This window comes from Palaemon carinicauda, chromosome 8, assembly GCF_036898095.1.
Source record: "Palaemon carinicauda isolate YSFRI2023 chromosome 8, ASM3689809v2, whole genome shotgun sequence".
NCBI lineage: Eukaryota > Metazoa > Arthropoda > Malacostraca > Decapoda > Palaemonidae > Palaemon > Palaemon carinicauda.
Genome location: NC_090732.1, coordinates 7,975,346 through 7,992,161, shown reverse-complemented (window position 1 = coordinate 7,992,161; position 16,816 = coordinate 7,975,346). Strand labels below are relative to the sequence as shown.

Here is a 16,816-nt window from a genome sequence, read left to right as displayed (position 1 = left end):
TATTTCTCTGCCTCCCTCTCGATCTCCCCCCGCCCCAACAGGTTCCTCCTAAGCTCTCCTCACTCCCTCCACACCATCCATTCTCAAAAAGTCAACACGTTCCCATACTATCTCAGTTGTGACTCTCTTATCAACTTTGTAATCTTTACTACGCCAGCCATTCTTCATATTTCATCATTTTCCAATTTTTCAAGCAATGAGAGAGAGAGAGAGAGAGAGAGAGAGAGAGAGAGAGAGAGAGAGAGAGAGAGAGAGAGAGAGAGAGAGATTTTCTACGTCACATTTATCTTTATTTAATCGTAAAAATCTTTTTAGATAGATATTTCAAATTTCTTGGCTACAATATTAATAACGTGTTTTCAGTTGAGCAAAAAAATCCCCTGATTCCTGTGACTTTTCAAATATAAAAACAATGTCAAATATCACATAATTTCGATGATATTTAGACCTATCCGAGAATAAAAAATATTGGACATCTACCACGCGCTTTTCAAATTCAATAAAAAATTTAATATTATTTTCAGGGAACGGAAGGGCTGGAGAAACACATCGACCAATTGTTCGATATGGCACATTTGTTCACTGAAACTATTCGTAAAAGAGAAGGATTTCGGCTGCTTATGGAACCCCAATGTACCAATGTCTGCTTTTGGTATGAACCTCCCTCTCTGCGCTCGGAGCGTTCGAATCCAAAGTATAACATGCTTCTCAATGCCGTAAGTATCTAAATATCGTTTATTATTATTGTTATTATTATTATTATTATTATAATTACAAGCTAGGCTACCATCCTAGTGACAAAAGCAATATGTTATAAGCAAAAGGGCTCCAACAGAGAAAAATAGCCCAATGAGGAAAGTAAACAAGGAAATAAATAAACTACAAGAGAAAAATAAACAATCAAAATAAAATATTTCACGAGCAGTAACAAGATTTAATTATATTCTTCACATATAAACTATAAAAACTTAAAATGCACTCATCAACTGATGGTAATTTACTATCCGCTCAAATATGTTATTTCTTGGATAGTGCCATAGCCTCTGTACCATGGTCTTCCATTGCCTTGAGGTAGAGTTCTCTTGCTTGAGGGTACACTTGGGAATACCGTTCTATCTTATTTCTCTTCCTCTTGTTTTTTAAAAGTTTTTAATTTGTATATGATAGATTTATTTGTATGTTAATCTTCATAAAATGTTTTATTTTAATTGTTAATTACTTCTCATGTAGTTTCCTTATTTCTTTTCCTCACTGGGCTATTTTCCTGTTGGAGTCCTCGGGCTTATAGCATTCTGCTTTTTCAACTAGGGTTGTAGCTTAGTAAATACTACTACTACTACTACTACTACTACTACTACTACTAGGGCCTACTACTACTACTACTACTACTACTACTACTACTACTACTAATAATAATAATAATAATAATAATAATAATAATAATAATAATAATAATAGTAATAGTAATAATAATAATTTCCTTCATCGAAGTATGATTGGAATATGAAATATATCTTCTCTGATACCAGAGACAAAATAACTATTGTTTTCCCCCTAAAACACAAGGTGGCGCCAAAAATCAAGGAGAGAATGGTGAAATCGGGTAGCATGATGGTGACTTACCAACCGCTTCGTAGCAACCCCAACTTCTTCAGGCTGGTCCTGCAGAATTCGGCTGTGAATAAGGATGACATCAAATACTTCGTAGACCAAATCGAGGAGCTTGGAAAGGACCTGTGAAGAGGAAAGTAGATATAATCAGGTGATTCGGCTATGAAGCACTATATAGTGTTGAAGACCGAGAAGTAGGCCTAAAGAAAACGGGACAGCTAATGCTATGGAAAAGCATTGGGTAAATGATTTCCTTGATAGGGAAAATTCAATGGAACAATTATAATACTTGTGTGTATCTTTAAACAGAATTGGGCATCACAGAATAATAATAAAAAAAATAAAAAAACTAAAAGGGCTCCATCACAAATACATCTAGGCCTATAATTATTATTTCACCTTTGTTGTGATGCCATTTCAGAGGCCAATAATTGGCTTAAAAAACCCTACCTTTTAAATTTCAAGTTTGAAATACTTCGCTCATCAGATCAAATGGGAAAACTAAAATCAACTAATTGTCTCACAATGGTGTTTCTTGAATGACTTAAATATGATAGGAACTCCCTCAATGATAGGCCTAAAATTTTATTCCTTGAAGAGGTGTTAGTTCTCGAGATTCCATTCACAAAAAACAAAGTAAAAAAAAAAACTATTTTTTAAATGTGATTTGATACCGTTTGGAAAAAAATAGCCCTTTTAGCAGTTCAAGAAACGAGAATAAACTCAATACGTTATCGGCTAAATTAAATCTACTTCCTTTTTTTTTTTAAATCATATTGAAACTAAATGAAGAACTATATAGTTCTATTTGGAATAGATAGTTAATGATAATCAGCCGTTCTATCTTTTTTAAAAAGACATAATACATCTAAAGCCGTTACTGGTAATATAATATTTATTTTAACTCATTTTAACTAGACCAATAGTTTAGATTTATTAGTTACACACTGCTGGACAGGAGTCGGTTTTTTTTTTTATTGAAAGATAAAATATAGTCTAAGCTACAAACTGAAAAGCGTAATAAAATATAACGGATAATCCATATGTGACAATGCATTTGTTTAATAACGAAAACTTTAGGCAACCTGCCGTTGTCAGTGTTGATTTTTCTGTCTGTCCCTAACTTTGCAAAGTTCCCCATGTCACAGATAATACCTCTTCCACAGTAATCCAAAGTTTCTTTCACAGTGACAATTAAGTTACTTTTCAATTAAATTTGTGTATTAGCCTTACTGTCAGTGAGGAATTACTGTAGACCAATTCATTTAAAGATAATCAGGACGTTAACTATGAAGAGGAAAACTCTCTCTCTCTCTCTCTCTCTCTCTCTCTCTCTCTCTCTCTCTCATTTTACTTTTACGCGAGTGCCATATCTTATATAAAAAGTTTTGAATTTTGTATCCTCGTTGCTCGTACCATTAAATATAGGCTAATGTATACGCTGTGTAAAATCATATTTCTGGGTCGATCTGTGGCGCCGGGTGAAAAGAGTCCTTCTTATATACCTTTTCTGATAAAACCTTCCAATTATACCAGAGAAAGATAAAAGCATGGAATGCTGAGGTTACAACCCTCGCGCGAGCACCTTTAGGGTGTCGTGTATAAAGCAAAGGCGCGTGAAATCCACTATTCACAGGTTGTCTTCCATTTAGTTAATTCCTTCGTCAAAGGGATGGGCCGATACAAAGGCCCTTGCCAACCACCAGCGCCACACCACCCACGCCACGACGCGAGCGCCATCTGAACAACATCCTTCTTTTTGGAATTCAAAGTGTTGAATGTTTTCGTTGTGCTCTCGGTCTTTTTTATCTATCGTGGATTTATTTTGTCATGTCCGAAGCTCCATCTTCACACATTCCAATGTTAAGTACCATAGTTTGTTTTGACAGTATTTTATTGTACCGGGCTTGTGTTTTATATCCAGTATAGTCTGTTTTATTATTCCCGTCTGGCCGTTCATGGCGGCCATTGTTTGTTCACTTGTTTGGGAATTCATCTTTATCTGCCCGTTTAGTACTCTGTCACTTAGGTTCTTGGTTAAGTCCCTGGCCTTATGCCTTTAGAACCGTTATTATTTTTATTTTTATTTTATGCTCATGGTACTTTTTGCAAGTAAGTCCAGCCTACGATCGAGATAGCGATTTAGCTTTGTTTTTGTTTAGTAACCGCCCGAGGCGTTCGTCACTCGACTCGGTTAAAGGAACAGTGCTATTTATTTTAAGTTTTAACGGATGCTATTCTTCGATCGTAGTATTATATGGATGTACATTTTTATTTTATACGTTTATAATAGTGTTTTGTGATTTTTAGTCCTGTTTTTGTGTCCAAGAGAGCGAGAGATTGGGGTCCCCGTTTTCTGTTCGCAGTCACGAGTTACCCCTTTCTCTCGTTTTCTTTCTTTGCTCTGGTGGTTGAGCGGATTTCCCGTTTTCCGTTTTGTGCGTTCAACGGGTTCTCCCTCCCTCACCTCTCCCCCTCGGGGTGGATGATAACTTACGAGTTATTTATTTTTTCGTGACTTTTCAATTGTTAGCGTTATTTTGGTCCGTGTTCGTCCTCTCCCCGTTACGGCTCGGGAGTAGTTTATGAACGTTTTCCACTCCGCCTTGAGTTCTACTCCGGCTTGAGGGATTCTCAATGACTTTCGTTCTATTGTTATATTTATATATTGTTTACTACATGGGACGGGCTTCATATTGTTTAGATACGACCCTCCGGTGGCCCTTACTGCGGTCTCAGGCCACGGCCATATCCACAATAGCCATTGTTATTACAATTGTGTTTTTATTCACAATAATTATTCAGGACCTTTCTTCTCCCTCCGGCCTCACCGGAGTTTGTAAATACGCTTTGCTATGATCTAAGCCTTAGCCCTTAGCTGCGGCTTGGCTTTTATATCTTCACAATTGAATTATTAGCCACAATTGAATTATTCAGAGTATCTCATTATCCTCCGGCGTCACCGGAGGTCGCCCATACACTTCACACTTATATTTGCCTTGCCTTTGGCTAAGACGGCATTATTCAGGACATCTCATTACGCTCCGGCTTCACCGGAGGTCGCCCATACACTTAACACTTATATTTGCCTTGCCTTTAGCTAAGGCTGGTGTTTATATTTATTTTAAGGGCATGTCACTGCTTCCCCGACCCTCGCAGGTCGGCAGATTGCTTTAAGTTATTTATCCTTATGTCATTATCAGCCATTAGGTAAATTACAAATATACAAACATTTGGATATTATAGTGCCAACAATGGTTTTGGCCGAATAGCGATTTAAACGTTTGCGATTTAGTCTGTTAGTTTGTACTCGCCCCAGGAAGGCTCGATTTAGACTATATCCTTATTTATTGGTTAAGTTGTCGTTATTCTTCGTTTTTGGTTATTACAATGACTAAAAATTTAAAAGAAAGAGGAAAAATAAAAATAAAATAAAAACAATCAGTTTTATTTTACTTTCCTTATATTATTGTGTGATGTTAGCTTTTATTATGTAACCTTGAGAGTGAGAACATACGGTGCTCGTTTATTACCTCGAGTAAGGGAGGTGATTTTCCCGTTCTCCGTTTTTATACGTTCACGAGTTATTCAGGCCTCCTCTTATTATCAGAGTGGATGATAGTACGTTTAATGTTATACACGTTTTATTGATGTGGTTACTGTTAATATAGCTAACACTATTAGTAGGAACGTTGGTGTATGAGTCATTAATTGGGTTCGATTTATACCGACACCCTTAGCTCCGCCTTGAGTTATGTTTAGCTCCGCCTTGAGTTATGTTTAGCTCCGCCTTGAGTTATACGCCGCTATAATGGATACTCATTGGGTGAGAACTAGTCAGATATTTGGAGTGCAACGGTGAAATCCGGCACTCAGACTCCGGCTGAGACCTTTTTGCACACGAACCTTTGTCATGTTTGATCTCAATTACACCTTTCCGGCCCCCTTTTTTCATCGAATCTCCAGCTACGCTGGAGATAACTCAAACATTCATTAAGAAGGACTCTTTTCACCGGGCGCCACAGGTCTCTCCCCAGAAATAGATTTTTCCTTCGTCAAAATCCCTTTATTTGCAGTATATATGGCTTCCAGAGTATAAAGTATTTATCACTAAATGAATATTTATATATATGAGTATTTATATCGTTCATATCATATTTTTTTCAAAGATGTGTATATTTTTATGTGATTGTTGTTGTACGATAATTATAAAGATGATTAAAGAATAAAGTTTTTCCTGGGATTTTCTTTAGTAACTAGAGTGCCTTTATTTGCAAATACATAGAATGAGAGAAAATTTGGTAATGAAAACAATGATTTCAAAACTAGTATGTTGGTTGGTCTGAGTCCGGAGGTCCATGTCAGTAATACCCTTTTAATACCTGCTCCTATAAGGTTTGTATAATAAAAAATGTGCTCAATTAATTTAAAGTAAATACTTAAAGGTTTAAAGGCCGCTCATGAATTGCAGAGGCAAAGGACAGTGATATTGCCATATCAAGCAGGACAATGCCCATAGAGACTGACCTTATATACATATGATCAGCGTCCAAGCCCCCGCTTTCACCCAAGCTAGGACCAAGGAGGGTCAGGCAATGGCTGTTGATAACTCACCAGATAGACCCATAGGCTCCCCCAAAACTCACTATCCTTAGCTCACAAGGATGGTGAGGTTGCAGCGACCAAAGGAACTAACGAGTTAGAGCGGGCCTCGAACCTCAGTCTGGCGTTCACCAGTCAGGGACGTTACCACAGCCCTAACCACATATAAAAACCACTTGTCGAACCCAAATCAACTTCTATACTCAATTTTATTTTAATGAGGCGCATTTGCACTGACTCGCAGCGGTGCCCTTTTAGCTTGGGAAAGTTTCTTGCTATCTGATTGGTTAGAATTAACTTGTCTAACCAATCAGCGATCAGGAAACTTTTCCGAGCTAAAAGGGCACCAATGCGAGTCGATGCAAATCTGCCTCACTAAAAAGAATTGACTATAGTCCTAAAGTATGGAAAGTAATTTGTGAGGTTGTGGGATATAATCTCAAGTTCGTTTTGAATTGTCAAAACTTTACGATTTCCAGTGGGAAATAGAAGAAGAAGAAGAAGAAGAAGAAGAAGAAGAAGAAGAAGAAGAAGAAGAAGAAGAAGAAGAAGAAGAAGAAGAAGAAGAAGAATGTGAAATAGAGAACTTTTCCCGGACAAACTAATTTCGAAAATCGTATTTCACCAAGTGATAATAAAAATACCCAAATAATCCCATTAATGATATGTCAGCTGTAATGGTCTCAATTGTATTATTATTATTATTATTATTATTATTATTATTATTATTATTATTGACAATCGGTAATTTGAGTTCTATGAGCTGCATTATTAAATCTTTGGCTTTATTCATTCTCATATAAAAAGTAAAAAATACGAACTCTTATTCACTTGCAGTGAAACCAATTTCATACAAGGATGTATGGGCTAATTATATGTTATTTTGAGTCTTGTGCTCTCTTTTTACGTAAATCAAACAACTAAAGTTACTATACCTTAAAAGCTCTAATATTTTTTTTGTGCTTTTGTTTAATCTTTGTGAGAAAACCAGTTGACAGAGTAGGCCTACATTCTTAAAATTTCGAAATATTTTTTATTGGTTAAAAAATATTCCTAATGTATATACCACATGGATGTGTTCAATGAAAAACTTCACTAAAAATGTCTTCTGCATTTTCATTGCAACGACAAACAATTCAGTACGTAGAATGTAAATGAGTTTGGTATAATATTTTGTGAAGAAACTGTTACACGATTTTGTGACGATTACAACATTGTTCCCTAAATCATCAAGACATACTGAAATAATTACATGGAATTCGTATATGAATTTTACGGGCTGGTCACGCAAGAGCCCGTGTTTTAAACCTACATTACGTAGGGCAATAGAAAACGAACGAACGTACACGAATTTCTTTAGGGATTGTCAACATCGGAGAGGTACACACAAGCCTTGCGCCATTTACATGACTGTATGGAAAGGCTTTATCGGAGGGTGACACTACTTGCCGTTGTTTATAATAAAATACCTAATTAAAATGGAAATTACCTCCAGAGGATGAAGGTCCAGTCTGATCCTCAGCAAGATATGGCAGAATTTGCAGAAAACCACTTGACCAAAATTTCAACCGTAATGCCAAGACCTACGTCGTTAAGCTGTTCAAGAGACAGGAGGTAAGTCGATTTTTGACGTAGTCGTATTTTCACCATTTAAAGTGGTGTATATGTTCTCTATTCATATACTTAACATAAAAACTACAGTACATGAAAGTTACAACCTACTACTATATTGGAAAAGCAAAATACCATAAACTTCCATGTGAAGTATAGTAAAGTACAGCACTTCATTGTTATTGTACGACATAGAAACTGACATTGGGCATCAGATCGTGTTAAGAATCATAAAGTGGACTTCATTTTTCTATTCAATATTTAAGGATGAACCATATAAAGTCCAAACTCACCCATGTTGAACCGACATAAAGAAAGGTATTATTTTATCGAAGTAATGAAACAAGGTTTAACGAGGCTTCTTTTACCACGATGGCAGTACGGAATGGTGTGTTTTTTCTGTTAACTCAATTCAATTATTGTCGATTTTGACGGTATGTGTAACTCTAATTGATTCTATAAGTAACATTTGAGAGAGAGAGAGAGAGAGAGAGAGAGAGAGAGAGAGAGAGAGAGAGAGAACCTTATAAAAGAGTAAATTGAAGTAAAAATATTAGTGTAATAGATAAGATTGTAAAATTTTTATCTAGAAAGTGGACAAATAGAACAGTGATGGTTAGAATTGTAGTGATATGCGTGAATCAAGTGTTGATATATAATAGTTATATTCTTGAGACGTTTGAAAGTGAAGGGAAACGGCTAAATGTTGCAGTATGGAGAGAATTGTTGAAGGCAATGTTGGTGTGAATTAGATAATAGGTTTTAAAAAGTAAAGAAAGATTTTATATTGAAAGAAATTCATGTGTTAGAGTTTGTTATTGCCAGAATGATTGGATTGGTGCAAAAGTGTATGAAAGAAAAGGACGAACTATATCTCCGTTGTTGTCAATATCTGTATGGATGAGGTGATGTAAGAAGTCACTTGAAGGACAGAAATGTAAAAATTGGCATGTATGAAAATGTATTGTGAATATTTTGAGGATTTTTTTTGTTTCCTGATACAGTATTGATTAGGTCTAGTGAAGAAAAACTGTAGAAACTGATGAGTTTGAATGTGTTTACAGAAAGAGAAAGTTGGTAGTAAATGTGAAGCAAGAATGGGGGTAAATATGAACCAGGAACTTGAGGAAGATAGGCCAGTAGATGTCAATATGGATAATGGAAAGATTGGGAGTTGTTTATTTTTATTGGTATTCAAGCGTAGGCCTAATTATTCTGGTTGTATCTAGGGTAATTTCTGCTATCACGGATATCTTCGTATCGAACTTCCTTGTAACTTCAAATTATTCTCAGTTGTACTCATAGTAAATGTAGCTATTTGTTCATTGGTTTCTTACTTCTGTATTCCTAATGTTTTGGTAATCTTCCATTTTTTGTTTTATCTTAATTTTTGTAGAACTTCATACATAAAAGGAATCGTAAACTAATGTTAATTAGAAGTAACTTGATAAAGACATAGTTTTGTCGAAATAATACTGTTGTGTACTGAATAAATGAAAGGAATAAATTATCATTTCTTCAAAGAGACTAAGAAAATACTAGGATTTCTATAGGAACTATGTTGATGCCACTAAGGAAATTGCCTTCAATGAAAATTGCATTACAGAGATGCGAAGTCTCAAGACCACACACACACACACACACATATATATATATATATATATATCAACACAACATCGTGTTCAAATAGAAATAAATTTCTACCTCATACTTGGGATCGAACGCTAGCCCCTTCTAATGAAAGGCCAGGTCGAAACCAACCATGCCACGAGAGCCCATAAACGAAATCGGAATCTGACGCTACCAGCTGTCCGAGGATTTACCTGGCGAGACATCAGTCTCTTACCAGCGAGTTTTACCCAATTTCCCGGGCCACCACGTGACACAATTGGTAGTAATTCATTCAAATTACCCCTAATGAGTCAAAATGGATAAATATCAACACAACATCGTGTTCAAATAGAAATAAATTTCTACCTCATACTTGGGATCGAACCTGACGCTACCAGCTGTCCGAGGATTTACCTGGCGAGACATCAGTCTCTTACCAGCGAGTTTTACCCAATTTCCATATATATATGTATATATATATATATATATATATATATATATATATATATATATATATATATATTGTTCATACATACTACCAAAGTGACGTATATATGGGTTTTGCCCTGACCAGAGGGCTCATCAGGTGTGTGTGTGTGTGTGTGTGTGCGTGCGCGCGTGTGTGTGAGCTTGGTAGCCATTACTAAGACTAACTCTCTGTCATCTTGTGACTTAAGTCATGACAGATTTCGTTTAGGTGAAAACCTCGGCATAGAGGATAGCGAACAATACAGTTTTTATTTAAGATTTGCAATTGCTTTCTGAAATGAGTACAATAATACAAAATTTACAACTACTTAAATACTTGTCGTATTCTAAAGGAAAAACATATGTACAAGAAAACTTTGTTCAAATAAGGATTTTTGTGGCAAGTAAAAAGTCATACAATCCTATCGCATTTGAATGTCATTATTGATGTTTCCACGTCCGATGTTCTCTAATTGATTGACGAGATGTAGGTTCTCTCTCGCCTCTGTCCACCTGGATTTGCATCTATTCCAGGACATCATCCTTTTTACCTGGGTTTCCCGGGTCCTTAACAGGCTTCGTCCTAATACATAAAGTAAGCACCTGTTTCTCTGCAAACTGTTTGCTCCTCTGTACTTAAGTGATTAAAAGTATAGCATAAGTCATCCAGGCAGCCACTGTTATTTTGCATGAGTATATGATCTCTTGAAATGCAAACTTGGTCCATGGTGTTTTATGAAATTTGGTCTTTATGGTTGGCAAGGGGATTAAGTCCTAGAGTCGTATTATAAAGTTCATGTCAAAGGAAGGCAAACAGCAAGATGTAAGTTAGGAAATTGAAACAGAAAGACAAATGCATAAAAGTGGGTGCCACTCTAAGCTAAAGACTTCTTACAAAAATAATTTAGTAATGCCATTAGTGGCCACGTAGAGAGTTATGGGGATCTTTTGACTGGCCAGACAGTACTGTATTGGATCCTTCTCCCTGGTTACGGTTAATTTTCCCTTTGCCTACACATACACCGAATAGGCTGGCCTATTCTTACACATTCTTCTCTGTTTCCATACACCTGACAATGCTGAGATAACCATAAAATTCTTCTTTACCCAAGGGGTTAACTACTGCACTGTAATTATTCAGTGGCTCCGTTCCTCTTGGTAAGGGTAGAGGAGACTCTTTAGCTATGGTAAGCAGCTCTCCTAGAAGGACACTCCAAAATCAAACCATTGTTTTCTAGTCTTGGGTAGTGCCATAACCTCTGTACCATGGTCTTCCACTGTCTTGGGATAGAGTTCTCTTGCTTGAGGGTACACTCGGGCACATTCTTCTGTCTTATATCTCTCCCTCTTGTTTTGTTCAAGTTTTTATAGTTTATATAAGGAATATTTATTTCAATATTGTTATTGTTCTTGAAATATTTTATTTTCCTTGTTTCCTTTCCCCACTGGGCTTATAGAATCCTGCTTTTCCTACTAGGGTTGTAGCTTAGCAATTAATAATAATAATAATAATAATAATAATAATAATAATAATAATAATAATAATAATAATAATAATAATAATAATAAAAGCAGCTATTCTAAATTTAACAATGGTCCTAATCATGTGGAGAGCATATGAGCCCTTGATTGGTTAGTCAAGACTGCTGATTGCCGGGACCAGTTGGTAAGTCATCTACAGTTTTGAATGGAATAAAGGAACTTTTATGGCCTTCTATTGTAGATTCTTCAATTATCCAGGACACAAATATACAAGGAGAGGGACACAAATATGCAAGGAGAGAGACAAGTCAGCTGAATATGAGCTCATATCAGAGGTCCCATAAAATCCTATCTAAAACCAAGGTACAATTCTCGACAAATGAGTAATTGTACATAATCATATAATAGAGTAAGTCATAATAACAATTGAAATACCCCCAAGTAACTTAAAAAACGATATAATTTCAACCAGGCATAATTTATTACGATTAGGTAAAGTGTTATTGATTTGTTTACATTTAAAATCACTCCAAGTCATCTTTTAATCAGTAAAATTACTAACATTACCTCAGGCAATAAACACTTTGGTAAAAGATGACTCCATGAAAACTTGCTACCTGAGGCCCTCTTATCATTATGCTAATATGTTGTGTGTCCTCGACCCTCGTGTTGTCAGGGATTTCTGTCCAGTGAGTATTCTATTATAGCAGATCTACGTTGCTATAGTAGCGATTATAAGATGAAATTTTTAGTGAAGTACGTCATCAATATCGTGTTTTGGATGTCATTGTTCGGCATTTACAAGAGCTCGATGCAGTCCTGGGTTTAAAGTTTCGATAAAGTTTCAGCCAATTTATAGATCGCCCATGGATGGCAGAGGCAAGGGACAGTGACAATGTCCTAGAGACTTAACATATATACGTACATATGATCATCTCCCGAGCCCCGTCTCCACCTAAGCTAAGACCAAGGAGGGCCAGGCAATGGTTGCTGATCACTCGACAGGTAGACCTATAGGCTCCCCCAAACCCCCCCATCCATAATTCACAGGGATGGTGAGGTTTCAACGACCAAAGAAACATAAGTTTGAGCGGGACTCAAACGCCAACATTACCATATCGGCCACCATAACTTTCATTCATTGTAGGATGTAGGATTTGTATTTTGTGTAGGAACAAATGACGGTATTATTTTACTGTATTACAGAGCAATATAAACCAGGAGTTCCCAACAAATACTTACCCGTCATCACCTAATCCCAAGGAAAAAGACGCGTTTGCTTTCAAAATGAAGAAGTGCTTTCAACGACTTTGACCTATATTTCCACCGAAATTAAGCCGTTCTTCCGTTATCCCCCTCTTCCTGACGGACACAGGTGGAAACCGGGAACTTTGGGTGCACGAAAACAGGAAAAGGCATGATTATTCAATACTTTCGAGATTTGTTAAAGGCCACAGAACTTAACACACCTCATCTAACCAAACTTAGTAATTCACAATTCACAGACCTAGCAAGCTTGGTCCCCCCTTACGAGGTCACAAACCTAGCCAAGGGCCAAGACCCCCCTTCCCAAGTCACAAACCTACCCAGGTCACAGACCTAGGAATATTCCTTTACTTTATATGAACTAACATTATAACCGCACCTATGTTTTTTTTTTTGTCTTAGCAATCTTTACATTCAAGTTACAATAGAAAATGTGCTGGTCTTCCCTAAAAGCTAACAAAGAATTGCACTTGGGACACTTTAAACATTGAGGGATAACACAATGAGCTTTTAGAAAATTGTTTACTACATTAGGTGTACTGTAATATCACCATACCACGAAACTTGGCTATAGCATTCATATAGCCATAATGGCAGCCATTACAGCTATAGCATCCATATAGCCATAAAAGCAGCCATTACCGGTACACTTCGTTATGTTGGACTCCATAACGCACAACCAACACATAACGGAACTTCAAAGGAAATGAGGAGTCCTCCTAAGAAAACGGGATGTGTCACAGAAATGCTTACATTGCACTCAAGCATACAATCATGCCCAAATATGGTAAACTTCGTCATATGGTAGAGGAAGGTAAGAGGAGGAGCTACGTACAGATGAACGAACAGAAGTAATTCCATTTTTAGAAAAAAGTAGGAGGGCTAGTGTGCAGAAGTATTGAGTTGTTATTGGGCAACAAGGTGTGTACAAACGTACGAACGGGCAGATACAGTACATGTGGTTCGTAGAATGTAGACAAAAAAATGAACTAAATAATACATGCAAATAGAATGTCATATTTTGTGTAATTTTTCGTGGATTTATCATGCGTCCCAGAGGATAATGTAATGTATAGTATAGAGAAGAGAAAAGCTTAGTTTCACCCTTATTTGTCAATTGGCCAGTAAATTTTCCCCACCCAAAACCCCTAGTTCCCGCTAGGTAGCCCCCATTACCGTTGATATATTAGGGTATACCTTATTAACTACAGTATTTAATTGTGACGGAAATAAAGGTAATTTTTTTTAAAATAGTAGAGCTTTTCTGTCTAAAACTTAATTCCTTTATTAGTGAAGCTTTATCTGTGTTTTTCTATAATAAGACCAGTTTACCTTAATCAGCTGATTTAGAAAGCATAGACGGTAGTCTGGAAGATTTTATAAGCATAAACAATGGAAAAGATGTACAGTACAGGTACAGTATTCACTTTTTATTTCGCAATACAGTACGATGTGTGAATATTGCAATCATTATAAATTGATATAGTTGAGTGAAATATCAGTTTTAAATATTTAACTTAGCCGGTGAATATATAATAGCTGACGCTCCGGCGGCTCGACAGAAAAAACACAAAAACTCGCGAGCGATCGCTATGAAGGTTGCGGGTGTGCCCACCAGCGCCAACTATCGGCCAGATACCGCATATACATGTAAACAGCTCCAATTCTTCTCTGTCGGTCTGATCGACAAGACGTACCATTACTCGCTGTTAACCTGGAGTTTTTCAACAGTCTTGGTGAAGTACTTCCTTTTGGTTTGAGCTTTCGCAGTGCAGGTGTTTTATCTTCAACTTAAACTCTTGAACTCTTTTTTGGATAGATTTAATTGTTGATGACTTTGGATTGTTTTTTGGACTTTCTTTGACTTTTCAAAATGGCCGACCCTTCCCTTAGTACGGAAGTGTGTTTTAGGCTTTTAGCAATTATCTTATCACGTTATAAATTGTTGTTGTTAATTATAGATTTTTCAATATTAAACTTACCCGATAATCATGTAGCTGTCAACTCCGTTGCCCGACAGAATTCTACGGAAGGGATACGCCAGCGATCGCTATACAAGAGGGGGGTGTACTCACAAGCGCCACCTGTGGCCAGGTACTGCAGTACTTCTTGTTGACACCACTTCAATTTTTCCTCTGTCGTGCTTCCGGCAAGACGTTCATGGATACGCTTATAATTTTGGAGTCTTGTTCACGGTTTTTGGTGAAGTATTGCTCTAAGATTTCAGCTTTCGCTATTCAGGAAGTTTTATTATTAGCTTAGCTAGCTTTTGGAATTAATTTGATTAATTATGGTGACGAAGAGAGTATGAACTCTCTTTCACCTTTAAATGGCCGACCCTTCCCTTAGACGGAAGTGTTGGTGTCTAAGAGAGTATAGACTCTCTTTCTTAATTTTGCTTAACAAAGTTATAGATTTATTTTATATCTCTCCGCCTTTTAGGCCTCTTCGATTAACTTCCTTTTTTATAAAATTATTAAAATTAATTTTTATATTTGTTTATATTCGACCTTTCCTAATAGTAGGCGGTCTTTTCTTGTACCGAAGTTAATTAAACATTGAGCCCGTCATTTCGGTTTTACCTGTTAACATATTATGCTATTTTAATGTTTTGAAAGAATTTCTTTGATAGTCTCGTACTGTTTCAAAGTTGAACTAACGTTTTATTTTGTCTCTGCAGTTGTTGACGTTCAGAACGTTCAACTTGCGCTCTAGCTTACGATAGAGAGAGAATTTTCACGGTGTCACGTTGCAGTAAGAGTAAACCGTTTATAACGTTTTGTTCATTCTTTCTTAGCTTAATGGTTTTAATTCTAATAAAGGAACTTTTTATTTGGGAAATCTTTCAGTTTTTTTCCTTTAACAATAATATGTTTTAACGAGTATATATGATTGGCTCTTCTCTCAGGTTCTAAGTCAAGAGAGAGAGAGAGAGAGAGATAGAGACGAGGGAGAGAGAGCTGGATAAACGTTTCGTTCAAGCGAGTAACGTTGTTATCGTTTTTGCTCTTCTCCCTAGTCTCTTTAGGGGAAGAAGGTAAACGTTTCTAGAGTTTATTCTTGTTCTCAAGCTTTATGCGGTGAGAGATTTTAAACGTAGTTTATTTGATCTAGTGTTTAGTCTTCCAGCCACTGAATTATTTATCTTTCATTAGATTTTTCTGTTACATTGTAATTCTGTTTTCGCAATTACTAACTTTTAAAGAAGGATAGAATTGCGTGTTTCAGGTACAAACCACTTAAAGTTTCGAGTTCGATGAAATAAGTGCAAACAGAAATTCAAAAGTGATAAGTGATTAGCGCAAAGTGTGTCAGTGTTGTGCGTGAGGGTACTTCTTGCGTGCCAGTCGTCCTCCCAGTCCGGGACCTCTTGCAAGCTCCCAAGCCCAGGGGAGAAGCAATGTCGAAGGGCAAAAGGGTTCGGCAGGCCTTGATCGGCGCACAGAAGTATCCTCGGTGGTTGCGGCGTGTCTTACAGAGACCGTCACTCCCACCCGCAGACGATTGAGCCCTTATTTTACTCGTCTGCAGAAGAAATTTCGGGGAGAAAACGCTGGACTCAGGTCTCAAGACCTCTTAAACGTAAAGTCCAGACCTCTAGAGTTCAACAACCCGGATGCAGTCATTGGGTTAGCTCTGACTCTCCGCAGTCATCAGGTGACTGCACACCTCCTAAGAGAGGTAAGGTGATGCCGCAACAGACCTCATCTTCTGTTAAGGCTTTGCCTCAGCAGACCTTAGCGTCTGCTGACCCCAAGATGACTTTGCTGCAGTCCATGCAGTCTCAGCTTGCGGTCTTAATGCGTGAGTGTCAGGCTGAGAAGGTTACACCTCCTCCTGCGATCGCTCCGCCTCACCGCAGTCCAGTCTGCCAGGCGTACGATGTTGAGGTTCCTCAGGATACCTTACCGCGTACTGAGTTGCCAGTTACCAGCGGTGTGCAGCAACCTCCGCCTTCCTTAAGGCAACCTCAGCAATGGGAGCAGGAATCTTATGCCTTACTTCCTCCGCTTCCGCTTGCGGTTCCACCAGCGAGGCAACAATCTCTTGAGGTACGACAACCTCTTCCATCAATGAGGCAGCCACCTCAGCACTCGCTGCAGCGACCTTAACCCTCCTCAAGGCGAGAGCCTCAACTCCTTAGGCTAGCACCTCAGGAACCTCA

At 37.4% G+C, this 16,816-nt stretch overlaps 1 protein-coding gene and 1 long non-coding RNA gene across 2 annotated transcripts in view; both read left to right on the top strand.

Moving 5' to 3' along the window:
- The window catches only part of b (glutamate decarboxylase-like protein black), a 25,921-nt gene extending 23,328 nt beyond the window's left edge, over positions 1 to 2,593 (top strand). Inside the window, exons 11-12 of the mRNA XM_068378437.1 lie at positions 525 to 716; positions 1,567 to 2,593. Coding sequence (XP_068234538.1) covers positions 525 to 716; positions 1,567 to 1,740 — 366 coding nt within the window. The 3' untranslated portion in view covers positions 1,741 to 2,593. The remainder of the gene's footprint in view (positions 1 to 524; positions 717 to 1,566) is intronic.
- Positions 2,594 to 11,977: 9,384 nt separating this feature from the next.
- Positions 11,978 to 16,816, top strand: part of LOC137645625 (uncharacterized) — a 71,905-nt gene continuing 67,066 nt past the window's right edge. Inside the window, exon 1 of the long non-coding RNA XR_011045320.1 lies at positions 11,978 to 12,074. This is a non-coding gene — a long non-coding RNA (uncharacterized lncRNA). The remainder of the gene's footprint in view (positions 12,075 to 16,816) is intronic.